The sequence below is a fragment of the Lissotriton vulgaris genome, chromosome 7, assembly GCF_964263255.1.
Source record: "Lissotriton vulgaris chromosome 7, aLisVul1.2, whole genome shotgun sequence".
NCBI lineage: Eukaryota > Metazoa > Chordata > Amphibia > Caudata > Salamandridae > Lissotriton > Lissotriton vulgaris.
The window spans coordinates 902,752,584-902,777,222 of NC_141695.1; the positions used below are offsets into that span (position 1 = coordinate 902,752,584).

Below are 24,639 nucleotides of genomic sequence, written 5' to 3' on the forward strand. Positions count from 1 at the left end.
TAAGAAGAGAGTCCATGTAGATGATCAGCACTAGGACTGCATCTACTGTCTACATCCTAACCATGTTGTTAAGGATTGTAGAATATGTCGTACCTTCCCTGCTAAAACCATCCGAGACAGGGAAGCAAGGGTACTTTTACTGCTGAAATCCTCATAAGCTGAGAAGGATGACAAAGCTTCAACATCTAGCAAGAGGGCTAGATCCAGCGACAGCTCCTCTTCTGAGGAAAGGAAGCACCACAAATCCTCTCATGGAGCTTCTGACCAGTCAAAGAGGTCTTCCATTTCTCCTTCTGGATCAACCTCGTCTCCGTCCATTGAGATTTCCATGCCTTCAACTTCCAGAACGTGAGTAAAGCCCGGTCAAGACTCTTTCTCTGGTGTCTTCTCATACGATATCTGTGACCTCTGCTGCTCCTCTTTCTTCAACTAAGGTCTCTACCATGGCTATTACCTCACCTATTGTGTCTTCTAAAATATCTACGTCAAAGAGATCTTCTGTGACCAAGGAATCGTCTGCTAAAAGTTCCTCATCTAAACATCTATCGACGACAACATCGTCGACGACAGTTCCCTCGTCAATGAAGACATCGTCAACGAAGAGTCTGTCAACGTCGAAGACATCGTCAATGAAGACCCTCTCGACAACGACACCACCGTCGACGAAGAGTCCGGACGACACCGTCAACGACAATTCCGTCGACAAAGAGCCCGTCGACGACAACTCCATCGACGAACGAAACCGTTGGCTAAGACGGCCCGTCGACTACGAAGAGCCCCCTGATGACGAAAAGTCCATCTACGAAGGGTTGGTCGTCAGCGATTCCTCCAGTGTCTCAAGCGACTCTTATTTCCTATTTTCACTTCCAGTTGAAAACCTACCACAGACAAGACTACAGCAATATGTCTCCATTACTGCCTTCACATATTTTGGAGATGCATGTGGAAGATGATGAGTCTGATGAGGAAGATGAGAAGGGTCCTTTTGGCATAGCTCGCCATCCATCAGAACTACAAATAAAATGTCAAGATGATGACGACGAAGATTTCCAAGAGCATTTTTTATCAGGAAGATGTCTCTACCCCTTATCAAAGGCATCCCAAAAGGGCATCACATCAAGGATAGGCCAGTCATCTTCCTCCTTCTTTGATGCAAGACCTACAGGCCATGTTGGCTGATTATCGGCAAAGGTTTCCTTCAGAACCGACTATTCCTGTTTTGCCTCCTACACCGGCAGTCATACCAGCATCACTACCGCCGGCGGAGGTTCCTACTTCTCCAAGGCAGCCCTCTGGAACAGTACCACAGGGGCACCAGGATACTTGATCCTCGGACGAGGAAGGGAGAGAGGAAGGTGAATTACCCGACAACAATGGTGACGGGGACCCCTGGGATGACTACATCATTCCCATGCCCTCGCCTTCTATTCCTCAGCCATCAGATTCTCCTCCTGAGGATATCGGCGGCTTCCACAACATCCTGCAACGGGCTGCAACAAGATTCCAATTGCCAGTCACTATTGAACAATCGGACTGTTTCTTGCATGACTTTAAAGAGGGTTATAGAAAAATAACAAGAGCAATTCCGATTATAGACAACATTTGGAATGAAGGTCTTAAAATAATGAAAACGCCTGCCTCCATACCTGCGGTTCTTCCGAGGATTAAGAAGAAATACAGAGCACCTCCAGACACTCCATTTTGCCTTATAGGTCATTCACGCCCAAATTCAGTCATATCAAAAGCTGCTCAGCAGAGAATGAAGAATCCGGCCACGCCAATTTCAACTCCGCCTGATAAGGATGGTAAAAATTGGATCTGATAGGAAAGACATTTTCCACTAATGCTGCATCCTCTATCAAAGCAGCAAATTCCCTGACAATTTTGAACGGTACGACCGCCAGATGTGGTCGATTTGACAGAGTTCATAGACCTCATCTCGGAAGATCGTCGGCAAGAGGCAAGGAAAATTGTGTTGGAAGGTGAACGAGCGGCGTCCGAAATTATCGACTGCTCTCTAGCCATCGCTAATACCAACTTCAGGCAGCTTGCAGGTGCTGCTGTAATTAGACGCCAGGGATGGCTTAAGGCAACATCGTTTAGGCCAGAGGTGCAAATCAAGGTACTGGATATGGTTTATGATGGCGATTCATTATTTGGGAAGCATATAGATGAAACATTGTTGGCTATCAAGACTGATACAGATACTGCAAAATCATTGGGTGCTCTCCAGTATAAACGAGGATCTTTCCGAGGAACCAGAGGTCGTGGCTTTTCCTCCAGGGGAAGTTATCATAATCAGCAGAACAGGCAGTATCAATCGCAATACAAGCAACCTTACTACCAACCATCATACTGGCAAGCTTCATCTGGTAGTTTCTCTCGTCAGGGCGGACGAAAACGGTCAAACAATCAAGGCCATGACTCCAACAGAAAACAATGATTCCAGCAGGACGCCAGTCACTTTTCCCTCTCTCCCTGTGGGCACAGATCTCAGCCTTCTTTCATCAATGGCAACAGATCACGTCAGCAGTGTAAACAAATTAGCATATTACAACATATATCGAGGGAGAAATCGTAAGGAAGACACCAAACTAAGTAATTAAAAAATGTTAGTTTCATTTAATATATTAACAAATATTCATGGTTAAAAACAATTCATAAAAGTGCATAATATAAATCTGTTATATGAACAACAAAATTATTCAAACAAAATATAATCCATAAAAAATGCATATAACATAGCATCTACTAGTGGCAAACAATTTATATTATTCGACGCGCGTTTCGGCGTTTTTCAGAACGCCTTCTTCAGGAGCCACAGTAATATCTGAAAAACATATTTAGTGTATAAGTAAAACATTTTTTATAATACAACAAAAATTAATCACATTCCTAATTTACAAACAACAAATTATGAAACTAATACGGTGTCAAAATCACAATAGCTCCCTACTTATATAGCAAAATAGAATAATGCTGTATAAGGAACAAACTAGCATAATTATATTTTGAGCAGTGGTAAATCTTAGAAAAAGAAACTGTGAATATAAGGGCATGTAATGACAGTGCATGTGTATGGGACACAGATATCCACAGGTATCTACTGGATCCTACAAAACTGTTGTTCCAGGATAAACCTATTACAATAATTCCATATAAAACTGAAGTCTGTATTGGGGACTCTGATGTTAATGCAACAATGAGTTAGGGTAGACGATATTGCTGTTGGAAATTCTTTTCTAAGACTCAATGATAAAGAACGGTTTCGTGGGTATACAGATACGGGGGCCTCAAGTCATGATATTGAAGCTCACTTACCAATACCACAAGATGTTGAGTTCGAAAAGCATATCTAAATCATCTTTTATAAGTCATAGTCCGTGGAATTTCATCTAAAAAATGGAATTTTAATGGAAAGAGATGGTAGGGAAAGCTGTCAGTTATGAATACTCAGAATTAATTATGCAGGCATTATTGAAAAACGGTATGAAAAAATGGCAAGACTGTTTGTTATAAGGTAACTCTTCACACCAAGATACATAAAAAAATGATGTCCTATTTTTAGTGGACAATGTTTTATTTTCAGTGGATATACTATCTGAATATCTGGCGCACCTGATCTCTTGGAATCTTAGAGGACCCTGATCCCTGTTACCCTAATGCATAGTACCCATATCTATAAGCTTTAATATGAATGGTTATTAAAGGCTTACCAAAATAGGTCGTTACTGGCATTTCATATTGGGAAAACTTCTTTAATTGTGGCCAAGGTAGTGGATGTATCTATCCGGCCAGTAGTTCATCAGACATTTATATCTGTGAAATAAAAAACAAATCAACATAAAAATAATAAAAACTACGATGTTTGCATTGGAATGAGCTTAGAATGCTGCATCTGACTGAATGAAGTGGGTTATTGTAAAATCCTACTATTAAGGGGTGTATTAAGAGAAAAAAAATAAATGAGCATCATAGAATTAGTCCTGGTTATTTTATGGCTCTCGTTTTATAGTTAACTTAATGTGGCCAAACAACACGGCCAGAATTCGACTGATTTTACAAAGGTTTAGTCTTTAAATGAACCCAAACATGTAGGTTGATCTAGATATCATAATAAACAAGTGCGCGGAATTCGCAGTGAATGTAGCAATTCTTACCGGAAAAGCCCAGTAAAGATGGACGGTTTACGTTCTTGCTTAAACAAACGAGGGACGTCAATGTAGTCCAAGCCTGTTCGTATCAGCTAACCGGTAATAGGGAATGAATAAATCCCTTACGTTTCTGAAAAATTACAAATGCGAAAACACAAGGTATCTTATTTGAAATCAATGTATTTTATGTCATGAAAACCGCTCATTAACGTGTATTCGGGATAGCGAGGGCAAGGTAGTTACAAATGTATCTTCTTACCAGAAAGTCAAATACGCAAGTATACCGACAGCAAAGGGTGAACTGGATAAAGGCAATTCTTTTAATCTGCCGTCTTTGGTCAGCCAATAGAGAATAAATGACGCCGTGATAATATACGGTATCTGGATAAAAGAGAGAGAAGGAATCGAAAAAATGGGTCCGGGTAAAGCCCCATGAGTTACCGAAAAAGAAGAAAAGGGGGGAGGGCGTACAATGAAATCTACCGCGATTGAAAGAGTCTTGAAGCAGCTCGAATCTTACCTAAACTGAACCGATGTGTCCGTTTATGACAACCTGTGAGAGCCGCCTGGAACAGACTGCTGGCGTCCCACAGCCGTTGCCGGAAAAGAATAGCTCGAAGGACACATCCACGAGTCTTTTTTAATCGACTTATCGAATTAATTGGTATGACGTGTGTCTACAGAGTTTCCGCCCATTTAAAGTGGAACCCCTTCTAAATGGAGTCAAACTACCGCTACACCTACAAAGGTTGTTGATTGAAGGTAAAAAGACCCGTGTCTACAGGGGAGTTTTTGAGGGCTTAATACCTTAATAAAATTGAATGAAAAAAATCGGTAATTGTATGACCGTTTAAAAAATAAAAATAAAAAATAGCGCGCCTAACAGGTCACGTGAACCCATGAGGGATACTGCAAAAGAGATGATTGGACAATTAAAGGCAGTGAAGGGAAGAGTTGTTTAAAATGCAACTAATACAGTGCCTGCAGTAAACACGATTGTTGGGGAAGAATGTAATAATGAGTCAGAAATGGTCCTATGAACCAGTGGGGGATATGGGAAATTGTGGAAAACCCACAACGGGATAAATAAATCGAATAGATAAAAATAAATGTCAGCTTAATTCCTGATCTGCGCTAATGTGGGTTGGGGCACCAGGATATAAGGTGGACTATAATATCAGCTGGTGTTAGTTGGTCTATAATAAGATGGCCACAGGTCTCGAACAGATAATTCTCGAGTGGCCGTTGTAAGAATCAGCGGACTGGTACCGTCACACTAATGGAAATCAATCCAAAATAACGTTATGGTGTGGTGACGATGGGATTCCGGGAGAACTTAGTGGATAAGTAATATCCGGATGCTCAAGGAGACTATTGAATGATCAAAGGACAAGAAAATATCTAATTGTTAGAGCATTATTTCAGCTTGCTGTGTACAGATGAAATAAAATGTAAGAGAATCACGTCAGATCAGTGGGTCCTCAACCTAGTACACAAGAGTCAATTCTTCTTGCACCTACAATGGCAACAAGCTGTAGGGTCATTCGACGACTCCATCAAGGTGACATTGCGCATGATTCATGCTCTCCATTGGTGGTCTCTGAAAGCAAACTTGTCTCCGGGCCTCACATTCTTGGCAACTCCCCCAGAATTCGTTTTAACAACGGACTCATCCATGGAGGGCTGGGGAGGCAATCTTCAAGACTTACAGATTCAGGGAAGATGGTCCCAACAGTACCAGCAAAATCACATCAACAGTTTGGAACTGTGGGCCATTTTTCTCTCTCTGCAGGCATTTCTTCCGAGGATTGCGGGCTCCTCTTGCTGGTCCGTACCGACAATACGACCATGACAATACGACCAGCATGTATAACATCAACAAACAGGGGGGAACAAGGTCACTCTCCCTATCACAGGAGGCTCAGGAGCTGTGGGAGTGGGTTACAGAACACACTATAACCCTAAGAGCAGAGCATGTCAAGGGGCTTCAGAACAGCTGGAGCAGGAGCAGGTGGAGAAGATCTTTCGCGTTTGGCGCAAGGCAACACTAGATCTGTTTGCAACGAGAGAGAACAGCAAATGCCTTTACTACGCCAGCAGATTCCCTCAACGCGGATCAAGAGGGAATGCCCTGTCCATGCAATGGTCAGGGATTTATGTGTACGCTTTTCTCCCAATACCATTGATACCGAAATTGCTTCAAAAGACGAAGAGAGAACGTTGCAGTCTCATCCTGATCACACCTCGCTGGCCGAGACAATATTGGTTCCAAAGCTACTCCTATTATCGGAGAAAAAGGTGAAGTACTACACCCAGATCCACAGTCACTTCACTTGCACGCATGGCTCCTGACTTCCTAGAATTTAAAGATCTAAAAATATCTCAGGATTGTCAGGAAATTCTAAATCCCGTGCCCAGAGTACAGTCAGGACGTATCGTTTAAAGTGGAAACCATTTTGTCATTGGTGTGAGTCAAATGATATTCATCCAAGCTCCGGCGGAGGATATCCTTCCTTATTTTCTATCTCTGGCCAAAGCGGGACTTGTGTTCTCCTCTATCAAGGTTCACCTCACTGCAATTTCCAGATTCCGAAAGAGCTCTAACAAACCATCACTTTGCTCTTCATCACTTATCAAACAATTTTTAAAAGGACTTTTTCAATTCTTTCCTCCGTTCCGGCAGCCACCTCCGGAGTGGGAATTAAACACAGTTTTCTCTCAGTTAATGAGGAGACCATTTGAGCCAATTCACAAGGCTGAGCTCAAATTTTTGACCTGGAAAGTGGCAATTTTATTAGCTCTTACTTCAGCCCGAAGGGTTAGTGAAATTCAAGCCTTCACCATTTCAGAACCCTTTTTACATTTCATAAAAGATTACGTGACTTTGAGGTCAAATCCCAAATTCATCCCTAAAGTACCGTCTCAATTCCATCTAAATCAGCCTGTGAAGCTTAAAACCTTTTTCCCGTACCCAGTTACGCCGGCGAAAAAAGCTTTACACTCTCTCAACATCAAACGTTGCCTCAAATTTTATCTACAGAAGACTAAAGATATCAGGCTATCCAATCAATTATTTGTCGCCTATGGTCAAGCCACACGGGGACAGGCTGTAACAAAGGCAACTATAGCCAGATGGATTGCTTCTGTTATTCATTTTTGCCATGATAAAGCCAACAAACCTTTACAAAGAAAGGTCAAAGCACATTCCACCAGGACTATGGCGGCTTCTACTGCACTATTTCCTGGTGTTACATTAGAAAACATCTGTCGTGTTGCGACATGGAAGAATGTCCACACGTTCACGAAGCACAGCTGCCTACAGTCTGTGTTGCAGGACGATGCACCGGTGGGACAAGAGCTGTTCTTCAACATCTTCATTAAGGTTAGAATTATAATATCCCTGATGTTGCATTTATGTATGTATAAATATGAATATGTTTCTATTATGTTAACAGTTGTTAATTGATGGCTATTATTGCACAGTATGTTAATGTACAATCAGTATTTCACTTTAAAAGGGGTTTCTATACCTTGGTAATATTCTAACCTTCCCGGATGTGTTGGGGAGTATATACACACTGTCTCCCACCGACCGCAAATGACACTATTTGGCTTACTGCTTGCTATTCTGATTCAGGCATGTGAATCTATGAACGATACCCCAATACTGGATAAGAAAAGAAGTTACTTACCGGTAACTACAGTTATCCAGAATTGGTATATTTCATAGATTCACATGCACCCACCCTCCTCCCCGGCTAGACCGTTCTCTATTTGGGATACCTACTTCTCACTTGTGCTAAGAAAATCTGAGGAGAACTGCCTCTGCTGGTAAGGTTCTAGAGGGTGCTGGCAACTGATTGGTTAGAACTATTTTTTAGGTCTTTTTCATATAATGAGATAGATAGGCTACTTAGTTTTGGGCCTTCTGGTCCTATTTTCTTTTAGCCTACTACTTTTCTTACTAAAGCACTGCTTTTGTATATATATATATTTTTACCGTGGGACTCCTGCCTCGGAGACGGGGAATGATTCAGGCATGTGAATCTATGAAAGATACCAATACTGGATAACTGTAGTTACAGGTAAGTAACTTGTTTTCTTTCTCCCCCTTTTCTTTTTGTTGGTTTACCTTGTAAGGAATCTGGACACATAGAGAGGGCAGCAGCATTATGAACACTCTTCAAGTCTGTCAGCATTGCCAATGGATAAAAACGTAGACCCAGGCATAGAGCTTTTAGTGGTAGATTTCTGATAGATACATCTGCCAGTGGATTCCTCACCTTGTGAATATCCCCCTGCGTCAGAAACGTTCGGAAAATTCTTTTGTAGCACGCCCGCGTGGACGACGTCACAGGAGCACTGCATCGCGCGCGACTACGGCTGACGTCACCGACTCCTTATTAGGCCTGCGTTAGCGTGATGACATCAGTTCCTTTTTTTCCGCGTCGTCGACGCTAACAGTTTCTTGGGATCTTTTGTGTTATGGATGGTGACTTTGTTGCTTTTGTGTGTTTCTGTATCTTTTTCGAGTTGCTGTCTTCCGCCGAAGATGTCGTTGAAGAAGACAGGATTTAAGCAGTGCGGATCGTGTGCCAAGATGATGTCCATAACCGATCCTCATGGTGATTGCTTGTGGTGTCTAGGCTCGGACCACGATGTTGAAGGCTGTCGATCCTGTTCTAAAATGAACCCGAATACTCTGCGTGAACGAGAAGCTAAACTCCTTCTGGCCAAGGTAAAAGGAAAGGATGCCAAGAGGTCTTCGAGGTCAAGGTCAAGACGCTCGAGGTCGAAAACGAGGTCGAGATCGAGGTCCCGGTCGGCGTCTAAGTCGGCTTCGGGACATGCTTCGGGTTCCTCGAAGAAAAAACATAAGAGGAAGAAGCATAGCTCGAGGCACCATTCCGGCAGGGAGTAGGACTCAAAGAAGAGGTCTTCTCAAAAGCATCGTAAGGACTTTTAGTCTCCCACACCATCTCGTGAGCCTGTAGGTGAAGCATAGCCTTTACAGTCCCAAGAGCCATCTCCGGATCCGGGACCGGATCCGTCTCTGGATCCGTGTCAGTCTTCAGCACATGAGGAAGAAGACGTTGTGGATCCTCAGGCTTCGGCGACTCTGGTGGATCATCCAGAGGAACAGGAGGGTCAAGAAGAAACGATTCCGGTGCAGCCTCCTTTGGAGCAGCCAGTGGGTTTGTACCCTCCGTTTCCTGGTCCTGGTCCGGACCCCTCGCATTTCCTTAATGCTATGTATGGCGTGTATGCGAGAGCAATTTACCCCACTGGTGCACCTGCTGGTCCCATGGGTCCATTGTCGTACAACTTGGGTGTCCCTCAAGCTTACGCTCTGGCGCCTTTTCTGCATTTTATGCCGACGCCATATCCACCTTGGCTTGGTTCGGCGCCACCAAGGTCATCGACTGCGCACACTGCTTCGCCGGCTCCGGAGCGACCTCGGGATCAGAATCGAGGTTCGACGCTGGTTCCAGCTTCCCATCCTCAGGCTGTTCCAGCTCCTCACTTGATGCCGGCCCGACTCCGTCGGAGTAGTTACTGGATCCAACGACTTCGGTTCGGTTGGAGTGGTCGAGGCATAGAGCTCAGCGTCTCATGGAAGAGAAGGTAATGAGGACCCTGAAGTGGAGGAAGGCGAACTTCAGGAACAGGAGGCTTATTTTGAGGAGCTGCATAGCGCAAGTGGTTTGGAACTTTCGCCGGGATCGGAGTTGCCCGCAGTTTCTGATGCACCCTCTAAGGATGTGGCTCCCTACCATGTTGTTATTAAGAAGGCTGCAGAACTGCTGAACTTGACTTTGCCTTATGTAGAGTTTAAATCTAACATCCTTACTGAGGTTCTACATTCACCTTCTTCTGGTGTTGAGCCGAGTCTCCCGTTCACTGAGGCTCTTACAGAACCGATATTGGAGGTCTGGAAAAGGCCTCTGACTGCTCCTGCGATGTCTAGAACAGTGGCGAGACGCTATAGGGTGGCACCTGGTGACCCTGAGATCTTGACTTCCCATCCTTCGCCAGAAAGTCTGGTGGTTCAGGCGGCTTGTTCAAAGAGGTCGGCAGGTGCTTTTCCCCAGGTTCCAGGGGATAAGGACTCAAAAAGGTTAGATCAGAATGCTAAGAAGGTATTCTCGTCAGGTAGCATGGCCCTGAAATCAACAAATGCTACTTGTCTGCTGGGCAGATATGTACATGCTTTGATGGACACGGTTAAGCAGTTATCATCTAAGCTTCCGGAGGAGGATAGGAAGAACTTCAATGAGGTAGTGTCTGACACACAGGCTGCGGATCGCCAGGTGATTCAGAGTGGCATGGACACGGCGGACTCTGTGGCTAGAATAATGGGATCTTCAGTCGCCACTAGAAGGGCCACTTGGTTAAAGTCGTCCAAATTTTCGACTGATGTTCAGGCTGCTCTGTTGGATTTGCCTTTTGATGGTACTGGCCTTTTTCGGAAGAAGGCTGACTCTGCCTTAGAAAGGTTTAAAGATAGTAGAGCGACAGCAAGGTCATTGGGCTCACAGACAAGAGTCTCTTTCGCTAAGAAGTACCGGGGTTTTGGAAGATCTACTTTTCGTTCCAATAAGCAGAACCAGCAGCAGCAGCAGCAAAATCCTTTGTACAAGTCCTATAGAGGTAGACAAAGGGGTCGTGGTCGTGGACGTCAAGCCTCCTCCTCCTCTACTTCCTCCTCTAATACTCACCCCCCACCTACAACAGCAAAGCAGCCCTAGATCCGCCATTCCGGATCATGCGGGTCCTGTAGGGGGTCGGCTTACTTATTTTCTACGGGATTGGGAATCTGTTACATCAGATGTTTGGGTTCTCAATCTCGTAGTGAATGGGTATGCTCTTCCCTTTCGGTAGTTCCCTCCTAATTACCCTCCTTGCCAAGGTTTTTGCTCGGAGGACCACCTGTTGCTCTTGCAGGAGAAAGTCTTGGGACTGTTCAGAAAAGGTGTGATAGAGGTGGTTCCGGAGCAGGAGAGGGGTCAGGGGTGCTACTCCCGGTATTTTTTGATCCCCAAGAAGGATGGCAGACTTCGTCTAATCCTGGACCTCAGGATTTTGAACCTCTATCTCAAACAGGAGAAGTTCAAGATGCTCACTCTTGCGCAGGTTCTTCAAGCGCTGATGGAAAAAGACTGGATGTGTCGATCGACTTACAGGATGCTTATTTCCACATCCCCATCCTGAAGTCACACAGGAAGTATCTCTGTTTTACGGTGTGGTCAAACACTACCAGTTTGCGGTCCTTCCGTTTGGACTTACTACTGCGCCTTGAGTCTTTACCAAGGTGATGGCTGTGGTGGCTGCACATCTCAGAAGGTCAGGGATTCCTATATTCCCTTATGTGGACAATGGGCTGATCAAAACAGAATCTCCAGAGATAGTGCTCCATCATCTAAAAGAGACAACTCAGTTGTGGCACAGGTTGGGTTTTTCGATAAATGTACCCAAATCTCACCTGGTGCCCTCCCAGCGCAACCTTTTCATAGGTGCGGTACTGGACACAACTGTGTGTCGTGCATTCCCTCCTCCTCACAGGATTCACGACATACAGGAAATTATACCTTTATTTCACAATGGAGCGGTCGTTCCAGTCCTGAAGGTCTTTTGTCTGCTCGGTCTTATGGCCTCTTGCATTCTGTTGGTCAACCATGCACGCTGGCACATGAGGGCTCTCCAGTGGTGCCTCCGCAGGCAGTGTTATCAGCACAACGGAGATCTCAGGGAGCCAGTAAGGATCTCCAGAGAAACTGCGGCGGATCTGTCTTGGTGGGGCGTGGAAGGCAATCTGTCTCAGGGAAAGCCTTTTCAACTGCCTCCATCGGTGGCCACAGTGATAACGGATGCATCCACTCTAGGGTGGTGTGCTCATCTGGGGGATCTATAGGTCAAGGGTCTTTGGTCTCCAGAGGAAAGGTTGCTTCACATCAACCTTCTGGAATTGCGGGCCATACGTTTGACACTCAAGGCCTTCCTCCCTACCCTTCGCGGTCGGTCGGTTCAAGTCCTGACAGACAACACCACCGCGATGTGGTATGTCAACAAGCAGGGAGGAGCAGGGTTGCGGCGTCTCTGCAGAGAGGCCCTGCGTCTCTGGTCCTGGGTTCAGGACCATCAGATTTGTCTGATGGCAAATCATCTGGCCGGGGTTCTGAACGTACGTGCAGACAGTCTCAGTCGGCAGTTCTCAGCCGACCACGAGTGGAGGCTTCACCCGGAGGTGGTTCGTCACGCCTTCCGGACGTGGGGAACTCCTCAGGTGGACCTGTTTGCCACTCAAGAGAATGCTCACTGCCCGTCATTCTGCAGTCTACATTTTCTGATGCATGGGGCACTGGGGGCCGCGTTTCAGTTGAGTTGGGACTCGCAACTCCTTTACGCGTTTCCTCCCATACCCTTGATTCCTCGGGTTCTGAGGAAGATTCGCCAAGACCGGGCCCAAGTTATATTGATCGCCCCGGATTGGCCAAGAAGGGTGTGGTACACAGATCTTCTCCACCTCTCGTCGTGCTCGCCGCTCCGTCTCCCTCACAGGGCAGACCTCCTCTCCCAGATGGAGGGGCAGGTTCTACACCCCCACCTCCAGACCTTACACCTTCATGCCTGGGGATTGAACGGGGCAACCTGAGTTCTTTTTCTCTCACTCACGATGTGGTGGATGTCATCTCATCAGCCAGGCGTGATTCCACCTAGTCCGTCTATTCTTATAGGTGGTCTAAATTTGTTGCTTGGTGTGGGGAGAAGTCCATTGACCCTTTAAGGGCTCATTTGTACAATATTCCTCAATTTGCTCTTTCCTTAGCCCAGCAGGATTTTGCGGTGGCTACTGTCAAAGGTTATTTGTCGGCCTTGTCGGCTTTTCTCTGTTTGCCGGATCAGCAGTCTCTGTTCAAATCTCCTGTGGTTTTAAGGTTTCTGAAGGGTCTCACTAATAAATTTCCTCCTACTCCCTTTATTGTGCCTCAATGGGACTTAAATCTTGTCTTAACCTACTTGATGGGTTCTTCCTTTGAACCCTTGTACAGGTGTCCCTTGAGACTTTTGTCTTTTAAAACGGTCTTCCTGGTCGCAATTACCTCAGCAATGAGGTTAAGTGAGCTTCAAGCTCTTAGTTCAAAGCCCCCATTCTTGACCATTCATGCTGAAAGAATGGTACTCAGGACCAGGGCTGCTTTTCTGCCTAAGGTGGTAACTCCTTTCCATCTGGGGCAGTCCGTTACCCTCCCTACCTTTTATCCTCCCCCTCACCCTTCCAAGGAGGAGGAGAGACTTCACTGCTTGGAACCTAAGAGGGCGGTGAGCTTCTACCTGGACAGGACAAGGGAGTTCAGGTTGGATGACCAGCTGTTCGTTGGATTTGCTGGCTGCAGGAAAGGAAGAGCTGTGCACAAGCGCACACTTTCAAGATGGATAATATTATGCATCAAGATCTGCTACTCCCTGGCGGGTAAGGACCCTCCTGAGGGTATAAGAGCTCACTCTACTAGAGCAAAGTCTGCTACTTCTGCTTTATCTAGAGGTGTACCTGTTGAGGATATTTGCAGAGCCGCGACTCGGGCCTCCCTCCACACTTTCGCAAAGCATTACTGCTTGGATGCCAAAGTGAGGAGGGACGGCCACTTTGCGCGCTCTGTCCTCCAGGATTTTCTGGTATAGGAGAGTGGACACCCTCCTCCGGGAGTGGGGGCTGCTGTGGGACTCTATTCACAAGGTAAGGAATCCACTGGCAGATGTATCTATCAGAAGAACAAGTTACTTACCTTTGGTAACGCTTTTTCTGGTAGATACAGTATCTGCCTGTGGATTCCTCACTGACCCACCCGCCTCCCCGTTGTCCACTCTGCTATACCTGAGTTTATGTATTTTTATGTATATTTATATTTGTATATATATTGGGTTTTTCATATCTTTGCTACACACTGTGTGCAGTTTTGAATTGTATGTACTATGTACACTGTATATATGTATATCTACTGTCATTGGTCTGTCCGGGTGCCTCGAAGGCACGGAAAAAAGGGTGGAACTGATGTCATCACGCCGACGTAGGCCTAATAAGGAGTCAGTGACGTCAGCCGGAGTTGCACGCGATGCCGTGCTCCTGTGACGTCGTCCACACTGGCGTGCTACAAAAGAATTTTCCGAACGTTACTGACGCAGTGCGTTCGTGGAGTCATATTTTCTCCAGTTTCCGGCATGCACGTTTGGAGGTCTGCAGCTTGTCGGTGAACCAGGTGGCTCTCTTGCTGGCGTGGCTGTTGGAGGGTTTCTTGAGTGAGGCGAAGGTGTTGGCGCTGTCTTCGATCCACTCTCTGAGATTGCGGGCTATGGCGTCTGGGTTCGTGGGGTTGGTGGGTGGATTCTGGGCGAGGCTGTTGATCAGCCGGTCTTCGGTGACTTTGCTCCAGCAGCGGTGAGGCAGCTGTTGGGTACGGTGGTGTGTGGTTGGTTTCTTGAAGGTGAAATTAATGCAGCGGTGGTCGGTCCAGTGGGCTTCGGTGGTGTGGTCGAAGGCGGCGTGGGTGCTTGTGGAGAAGACTGGGTCCAGCGTGTGGCCGTCGGCCTGGGTGGGTGCGGTGAAGAGTTGTTTGAGGCAGAGGTTGTCGATCAGGGTGGCGGAGTTGTTGTTGTTCTCAAGGCGGAAGTTCAGGTCCCCGAGGAGGATGTAGTCCATCAGAGGCTCCGAACCTGCAAGACTGGATAACAGATCTTGACTGGTGCATGATAGCAGAGAAAACAGTATATGAGAGTCGGGGATGTCCCAGGAATGGGAACATATTTGGAGCAAGTAGAGCGATTTCCGAGGAAACCCATGTGGAACTCGGTGGAGTGAAGACCGAGAGACACTGGCTGACGGGGAGGAGTCTCTCTGTGAAATGGCGAGAAAAACAGGTACTATGCGTGAATGTACGGATCTGTGATGTATGTACTAAAGACTGTAAAACATGCGATCGGCAATGGAATGAAATCCACTGTATTTACCCTGTCAAATGAATAATAAACAGAGTGAACAGATAGATAGATATATATAGATGTAGTTAGGCAAAAACTCCATAGTGACAAGGCAGAAAGGGTGAGTTTCTTGTATTCTACATGTATATAAAGATGCAAACCTGTAAATTAAACACAGAAGACTAGCTTTTCCTGGACAGTGTGGTATGTGAGATTGACCGCTGGATTCATATGTAAAGATTTGTTTGTATCCTGTTGGACATTTTTGACATGATGCGACCTAACTGCCATTTGGAGTATTTGTGTTTAAATGACTTTGGATTCTTTGGATGCAGGTGTTATTTCCCAGGGTGTTCTCCTTAGAGGTGTTTGTCAGCTCTTCTGCCTAATGTGTTTGTGTGCTTTTGTAAATAGTCTAGAACATTAAGTAAAAACTTTGTTAGCCAACTGCGTCATACCTGAGCAGTGTTGGTGTACATAAAATGTTCTGAATAATGTATTTACCCAGCTAATATTTCTGAAATATATACTACCTTTTCTACCCACAACCAAACAGGCAAATGGTTGAGGCCTGTGTGTTGGGCCACTTATACTATACACTGCAAATCAACTCTATTTTTTTTAAGATTATTTTTTCCAAGCTTGTAGAATATGGCAGTTAATTTATCCTGTGGCCTCTGAAAATTTAACTGTGTCACCGTCCTCAATTGGCTTCCTCTGGAGCAAATAATTCATTTGAAGGTCCTCTGTTTGATACGCAGTGCTTTCTGTAACATAGGAACAAGCTTTTTATGAAGGTAAGGAGCCACCCACCGGGACACAACACTTTGATCACGCCCATTGCTGTTCCTGGAAGTTCCAGGGTTCAGATGTATTAGAGGCGGAGGTTAAGCCCTCCAGGCTTTTAGAATAACTGTCCATTGACACTTCGCAGTATAACTAATTTCAGTGCCTTTAAAAATTCTCGAAAAATGCGAATTTGTTTGGTTGATTTCTTTGTTGTTTTGGTGCCTAGCACCAAAATGCTTTCCACTGATTTAATAATATTTATCATCATGTAATCTTGATTCTTAACGCATTCTTTTGCCTTTTCTTGTAGATATTCATTAAAAAGACTGAATGAAATGTCTGTAAGCAACAATGAAGTACAGTTCAACTGTTCCTAGGTCTCCCCTCCTCATCCTTCTTTTCCTCAATTGAAGAAATTGCTAACCACTCTGCACCTGCGTGATCCAGCATTGCAGTCAAGTGTTCTGCAGACCTAATGTTCTCAATCGGGAGAACTTTGTGTAACGTGAAGCAATACATTTTACTTCTAGAAGGGGAGTACCATTTCAAGCTTCAGATGCTGTCCAGGAGGAGCAAGCATGGCGAGCTGCCACATTCACAAAGACTGGGTAGCAGCTCTGCGTTGTGAAGATTTGGAAGCTGCTACCAATGGAGGGTAATCCTGCACATGGCTGGATGATGAAAGACAATAAATTGTGAACTGAAGACCTCAACATTAGGATCTGGTCCACAACTCAAGAGGCCAAAATATGCAGCAATGTGGGGGTCAAGCTCATGATTTTAGTGAACAAAAATGAGGGTGAACCATTAACGGATCCTCTCGAGTTGTAATTCCAGTGCAGTGAAGTGAAGACCAACACCATGGAGACTAACACTTCTTTCAGCCAAGTAAAAGGTCATCGCTTGCACATCTGCCTCAGAGTGAGCGAGTGCCCTCGGGAAAGGCTGAACAAACAGCAACATGAGGCAAGGAGATCTAACCACATGGTGCCTGACTGCCTTAGTCCTACAACTGCTGAGCAATTTCAGAGTAGTTTTCAATTCTACTGCAGTAAAGTCCATCTTTACATTCAAAGCAAACCTATAAGTCAAGTTACTCTTTGAAATGTATATGACCACAAGGCCAGTCTCAAAACATGAGGCATTTGTTCCATTCTCTTGGAAGAAGCCCCAGGACTCTTTTATTTTCAGATATACACTGGAATGCGTTATATACTACGTAACGTGGTGTACTTTATTTTTAACTATTGCATAGGTTTGATTTTTCCAATGTACATCTATATAAAACAAAACAATGTGCACTGTAATAAAATGTAATAACATTTAAATGTGGTTAAATTTCTCTTGCCATACACAGCAAATGTTCTTGAAGAATTAGCAAACAAATTAATTTATGGAAGCTTTGCTTTCAACATATTTGAGTTTTTTCTCTAACAGTTGTATATACCACTGATCTACATTGGTACAACACTATACAAACAAAAAAAAACATTAATCAAGAGTACCAGAAACTGCAACCGAAGAAAGGGGAACAATGTTGGAGGAAATCAACGGGAGTGAGGTCCAAATCACACTTTCAGATAGAGACTTTGATCCGCATATTCCTCACCTTTTAAAAATTCCACTAAGTGTCAGACAAGCGCCGGAAAATTTTCAGTAGTAGCTTATGCGCCAGAAGGCAGCACCATGTGGCTCTGCCCTGGTGCAGTTCCGCTCTGAAAGTGACGTGCGGGGACTATAAGCGCCACCCCTGCGCACTGTCAGTTCTTTTCTTTCCGCGCCTCTCAAAGTGGATCGGGAGGCTCTCGGGTCTCTCCAAGACACTTTTGCACTGATTATTTTCACTAAATGTTCAGTGTGCAAGGAATGTCATCCGCCTAAAACGACCGGTTTTAAGTCCTAAACGTAATGTCGCAAACCGATACCGGTTTCTGATCTTTACCAGGTTTGCTGTGGTGTCTGAGGTCACGTCATGACTCAAGACCTGCAGAGACTGTGCGTTCTATCAACCTGAAGACCATCAGGGTACACAAGGGAAGACTTTACATCACTAAGTGTAAGAAGACGCAGCACCAGGAACATTTCAAGTCCTGCTCCAAGTCGACGATTCATTCCTGGTCCCACTCTTGTTCCCGGAGCTGACTGAGCCGCACTCGGAAAAAAAGGGTAGGACAACCACTCGCTCTCTGGGCCTTTCTACCCAGCCTCATCAGCAATCCATTCAGCATTCCTTTCATGGCTTCGGGCACTTTATACCCAGCCACTTTGTCCCACCCCAACAGGGAACCCAGCAGTTTTGGACAGAGGCCGTGGTGCCCACTGCCCCCACGGCCATAGTCAGCATGCCGCCTAGTCCTCCACCTCTCCCGCAGCCCCACCTGCCAAACCACTTTAGTGTACACTTGCAAGGTGACAGCCAACTGGTTGGAGGCAGAATCCACAAGTTCTATCCCAGTTTGCAAGCGATTACTTCGTGCAGATGGATTCTCAAAAGTGTTCTCAAGGGCTACTCCCTGCCCTGCTTTTCCACCCTACTGCACCTTCCACTTTCTACCCAACAACTGGCGGAGGACCATCTCTCCATTCTGTGGCAGGAAATGTAAGCCCTTTTGGCCAAAGAGGCAATCAAAAGAGGTGATCTACGTTAAGATCTGCTATGCCTTAGCATAAATTTACAAAAGGGGGTGGTGATGAACAGAGTGTCTGAATTGAGCAGACCACTCTTACCCAGTCCAAAGATCAGGGCTTGATCCATCACCGTTATTTATCTCACTGCCCCATCCCAGCTCAGAACCTGGCTATATGCAAATCAGTCTGTCCCTGGCCCAGTGCATCATGGGAACAGGGCAGACTAAACTACCAAGCCAATTCTTTACCAGAAAGGAGCCAAGCTACCGGGGACCGGTTTCTGGCATTTCAGCCTCTTCGGCCCGGCTTGCTTGAATCCTGATGGAGCAGTGAGAAAGGGACTCATGTCTGAGTATACCCTGCCACACCTATAGTGGCCAAAATCGATTTACAAAAGGGGGTGGTGATGAACAGAGTGTCTGAATTGAGCAGACCACTCTTACCCAGTCCAAAGATCAGGGCTTGATCCATCACCGTTATTTATCTCACTGCCCCATCCCAGCTCAGAACCTGGCTATATGCAAATCAGTCTGTCCCTGGCCCAGTGCATCATGGGAACAGGGCAGACTAAACTACCAAGCCAATTCTTTACCAGAAAGGAGCCAAGCTACCGGGGACCGGTTTCTGGCATTTCAGCCTCTTCGGCCCGGCTTGCTTGAATCCTGATGGAGCAGTGAGAAAGGGACTCATGTCTGAGTATACCCTGCCACACCTATAGTGGCCAAAATCGATTTACAAAAGGGGGTGGTGATGAACAGAGTGTCTGAATTGAGCAGACCACTCTTACCCAGTCCAAAGATCAGGGCTTGATCCATCACCGTTATTTATCTCACTGCCCCATCCCAGCTCAGAACCTGGCTATATGCAAATCAGTCTGTCCCTGGCCCAGTGCATCATGGGAACAGGGCAGACTAAACTACCAAGCCAATTCTTTACCAGAAAGGAGCCAAGCTACCGGGGACCGGTTTCTGGCATTTCAGCCTCTTCGGCCCGGCTTGCTTGAATCCTGATGGAGCAGTGAGAAAGGGACTCATGTCTGAGTATACCCTGCCACACCTATAGTGGCCAAAATCGATTTACAAAAGGGGGTGGTGATGAACAGAGTGTCTGAATTGAGCAGACCACTCTTACCCAGTCCAAAGATCAGGGCTTGATCCATCACCGTTATTTATCTCACTGCCCCATCCCAGCTCAGAACCTGGCTATATGCAAATCAGTCTGTCCCTGGCCCAGTGCATCATGGGAACAGGGCAGACTAAACTACCAAGCCAATTCTTTACCAGAAAGGAGCCAAGCTACCGGGGACCGGTTTCTGGCATTTCAGCCTCTTCGGCCCGGCTTGCTTGAATCCTGATGGAGCAGTGAGAAAGGGACTCATGTCTGAGTATACCCTGCCACACCTATAGTGGCCAAAATCGATTTACAAAAGGGGGTGGTGATGAACAGAGTGTCTGAATTGAGCAGACCACTCTTACCCAGTCCAAAGATCAGGGCTTGATCCATCACCGTTATTTATCTCACTGCCCCATCCCAGCTCAGAACCTGGCTATATGCAAATCAGTCTGTCCCTGGCCCAGTGCATCATGGGAACAGGGCAGACTAAACTACCAAGCCAATTCTTTACCAGAAAGGAGCCAAGCTACCGGGGACCGGTTTCTGGCATTTCAGCCTCTTCGGCCCGGCTTGCTTGAATCCTGATGGAGCAGTGAGAAAGGGACTCATGTCTGAGTATACCCTGCCACACCTATAGTGGCCAAAATCGATTTACAAAAGGGGGTGGTGATGAACAGAGTGTCTGAATTGAGCAGACCACTCTTACCCAGTCCAAAGATCAGGGCTTGATCCATCACCGTTATTTATCTCACTGCCCCATCCCAGCTCAGAACCTGGCTATATGCAAATCAGTCTGTCCCTGGCCCAGTGCATCATGGGAACAGGGCAGACTAAACTACCAAGCCAATTCTTTACCAGAAAGGAGCCAAGCTACCGGGGACCGGTTTCTGGCATTTCAGCCTCTTCGGCCCGGCTTGCTTGAATCCTGATGGAGCAGTGAGAAAGGGACTCATGTCTGAGTATACCCTGCCACACCTATAGTGGCCAAAATCGATTTACAAAAGGGGGTGGTGATGAACAGAGTGTCTGAATTGAGCAGACCACTCTTACCCAGTCCAAAGATCAGGGCTTGATCCATCACCGTTATTTATCTCACTGCCCCATCCCAGCTCAGAACCTGGCTATATGCAAATCAGTCTGTCCCTGGCCCAGTGCATCATGGGAACAGGGCAGACTAAACTACCAAGCCAATTCTTTACCAGAAAGGAGCCAAGCTACCGGGGACCGGTTTCTGGCATTTCAGCCTCTTCGGCCCGGCTTGCTTGAATCCTGATGGAGCAGTGAGAAAGGGACTCATGTCTGAGTATACCCTGCCACACCTATAGTGGCCAAAATCGATTTACAAAAGGGGGTGGTGATGAACAGAGTGTCTGAATTGAGCAGACCACTCTTACCCAGTCCAAAGATCAGGGCTTGATCCATCACCGTTATTTATCTCACTGCCCCATCCCAGCTCAGAACCTGGCTAAATGCAAATCAGTCTGTCCCTGGCCCAGTGCATCATGGGAACAGGGCAGACTAAACTACCAAGCCAATTCTTTACCAGAAAGGAGCCAAGCTACCGGGGACCGGTCCCCGGTAGCTTGTTTCCTTCCCAGTGTAAGAATTGGCTTTTGTAGTTTGGTTTGCCCTGTTCCCATCATGCACTGGGACAGGAACAGACTAATTTGCATACAGCCAGGTTCTGAAACTGGGATGGTGCAGTGAGCTAAAAAACGGTGTTGGATCTAGCCCTGATCTCTTGACTGGGTGAGAGTATTCTGTTTAATTCAGAGACTCTGTCCCTCACCACCCCTTGTTGTAAATATTTTTGTCCACCCTAAGCGTGGAAGGGTATGCTCAGATGTGAGTCCCTTGCTCATTGCACCATCAGGATTCAAGCAAGCCGGGCCGAAGAGGCTGAAATGCCAGAAACCGGTCCCCGGTAGCTTGTTTCCTTCCCAGTGTAAGAATTGGCTTTTGTAGTTTGGTTTGCCCTGTTCCCATCATGCACTGGGACAGGAACAGACTAATTTGCATACAGCCAGGTTCTGAAACTGGGATGGTGCAGTGAGCTAAAAAACGGTGTTGGATCTAGCCCTGATCTCTTGACTGGGTGAGAGTATTCTGTTTAATTCAGAGACTCTGTCCCTCACCACCCCTTGTTGTAAATATTTTTGTCCACCCTAAGCGTGGAAGGGTATGCTCAGATGTGAGTCCCTTGCTCATTGCACCATCAGGATTCAAGCAAGCCGGGCCGAAGAGGCTGAAATGCCAGAAACCGGTCCCCGGTAGCTTGTTTCCTTCCCAGTGTAAGAATTGGCTTTTGTAGTTTGGTTTGCCCTGTTCCCATCATGCACTGGGACAGGAACAGACTAATTTGCATACAGCCAGGTTCTGAAACTGGGATGGTGCAGTGAGCTAAAAAACGGTGTTGGATCTAGCCCTGATCTCTTGACTGCGTGAGAGTATTCTGTTTAATTCAGAGACTCTGTCCCTCACCACCCCTTGTTTTAAATATTTTTGTCCACCCTAAGCGTGGAAGGGTATGCTCAGATGTGAGTCCCTTGCTCATTGCACCATCAGGATTCAAGCAAGCCGGGCCGAAGAGGCTGAAATGCCAGAAACCGGTCCCCGGTAGCTTGTTTCCTTCCCAGTGTAAGAATTGGCTTTTGTAGTTTGGTTTGCCCTGTTCCCATCATGCACTGGGACAGGAACAGACTAATTTGCATACAGCCAGGTTCTGAAACTGGGATGGTGCAGTGAGCTAAAAAACGGTGTTGGATCTAGCCCTGATCTCTTGACTGGGTGAGAGTATTCTGTTTAATTCAGAGACTCTGTCCCTCACCACCCCTTGTTGTAAATATTTTTGTCCACCCTAAGCGTGGAAGGGTATGCTCAGATGTGAGTCCCTTGCTCATTGCACCATCAGGATTCAAGCAAGCCGGGCCGAAGAGGCTGAAATGCCAGAAACCGGTCCCCGGTAGCTTGTTTCCTTCCCAGTGTAAGAATTGGCTTTTGTAGTTTGGTTTGCCCTGTTCCCATCATGCACTGGGACAGGAACAGACTAATTTGCATACAGCCAGGTTCTGAAACTGGGATGGTGCAGTGAGCTAAAAAACGGTGTTGGATCTAGCCCTGATCTCTTGACTGGGTGAGAGTATTCTGTTTAATTCAGAGACTCTGTCCCTCACCACCCCTTGTTGTAAATATTTTTGTCCACCCTAAGCGTGGAAGGGTATGCTCAGATGTGAGTCCCTTGCTCATTGCACCATCAGGATTCAAGCAAGCCGGGCCGAAGAGGCTGAAATGCCAGAAACCGGTCCCCGGTAGCTTGTTTCCTTCCCAGTGTAAGAATTGGCTTTTGTAGTTTGGTTTGCCCTGTTCCCATCATGCACTGGGACAGGAACAGACTAATTTGCATACAGCCAGGTTCTGAAACTGGGATGGTGCAGTGAGCTAAAAAACGGTGTTGGATCTAGCCCTGATCTCTTGACTGGGTGAGAGTATTCTGTTTAATTCAGAGACTCTGTCCCTCACCACCCCTTGTTGTAAATATTTTTGTCCACCCTAAGCGTGGAAGGGTATGCTCAGATGTGAGTCCCTTGCTCATTGCACCATCAGGATTCAAGCAAGCCGGGCCGAAGAGGCTGAAATGCCAGAAACCGGTCCCCGGTAGCTTGTTTCCTTCCCAGTGTAAGAATTGGCTTTTGTAGTTTGGTTTGCCCTGTTCCCATCATGCACTGGGACAGGAACAGACTAATTTGCATACAGCCAGGTTCTGAAACTGGGATGGTGCAGTGAGCTAAAAAACGGTGTTGGATCTAGCCCTGATCTCTTGACTGGGTGAGAGTATTCTGTTTAATTCAGAGACTCTGTCCCTCACCACCCCTTGTTGTAAATATTTTTGTCCACCCTAAGCGTGGAAGGGTATGCTCAGATGTGAGTCCCTTGCTCATTGCACCATCAGGATTCAAGCAAGCCGGGCCGAAGAGGCTGAAATGCCAGAAACCGGTCCCCGGTAGCTTGTTTCCTTCCCAGTGTAAGAATTGGCTTTTGTAGTTTGGTTTGCCCTGTTCCCATCATGCACTGGGACAGGAACAGACTAATTTGCATACAGCCAGGTTCTGAAACTGGGATGGTGCAGTGAGCTAAAAAACGGTGTTGGATCTAGCCCTGATCTCTTGACTGGGTGAGAGTATTCTGTTTAATTCAGAGACTCTGTCCCTCACCACCCCTTGTTGTAAATATGCCTTAGCATAAAAGCAGCCTTTGGAAGGACAGGGTGCCCATTCCATCAGGGCCAAAGCTGCTACCAATGCGTTGGCACAAGGAGTCCCTGTCTTCGACACAACTACCAGGCAGCTACATGGGCTTCCCTCTACATGTTAACGAAGCACTGTTCTCTGGACAGCCAAGTCTGCATAGAGTGGCATTTTGCCCACTTAGTCATCCTGGACTCTCTGGTTTGAGTCCTCTCGCACACTGCCTCTAATAGGTACTGTTGTAGCAAAAGGTGAAACATCAACCACTAGAAGTCTCTATCAGAAGAACAAGTTACATACCGTCAGGAACGTTCTTTCTTATAAAGTATCAAGGCACAGAGTCTTCACCGAATCTCCCGTCCTTCCCGTTCTGTGATTGAACTCTATCCATTAATAAGATCTCAGGTCTAGGAATCTGCAAACGTGTCTATGGGGGGCTCCACGTCTGGAAGGGAGAATAGTCTCGAAAGCAACTGAATTCTGCATGCTGAGGTGGTGCCTATCTGGACCAAGCACATTACTTCCAGAGCAGAATGGCATCAGTGCGCAGCCACACAGTGCCACCTTCCAGCACACAGAAGTAGATACTACTGAAAAGTTTCTGGATCCAATCTGATGCCCGGGGGAATATTCAAAAGGTGAGGAATCTGTGGCTGGATAGAGTCTCTGCCATAAAGAGCGCTATGAAGGTAAGTAACTCGTTCAATCAAAGCACCTTGTTCCACAGTTGCTAGTAA

At 46.3% G+C, this 24,639-nt stretch overlaps 1 protein-coding gene across 1 annotated transcript in view; it reads left to right on the top strand.

Annotated features, from left to right (window-relative positions):
• Nucleotides 1-17,245, top strand: part of MGAT4B (alpha-1,3-mannosyl-glycoprotein 4-beta-N-acetylglucosaminyltransferase B) — a 1,389,535-nt gene extending 1,372,290 nt beyond the window's left edge. Inside the window, exon 15 of the mRNA XM_086931341.1 lies at nucleotides 16,228-17,245. Within this exon, the coding sequence (XP_086787467.1) occupies nucleotides 16,228-16,251 (24 nt within the window). The 3' untranslated portion in view covers nucleotides 16,252-17,245. The remainder of the gene's footprint in view (nucleotides 1-16,227) is intronic.
• Nucleotides 17,246-24,639: the final 7,394 nt, after the last annotated feature.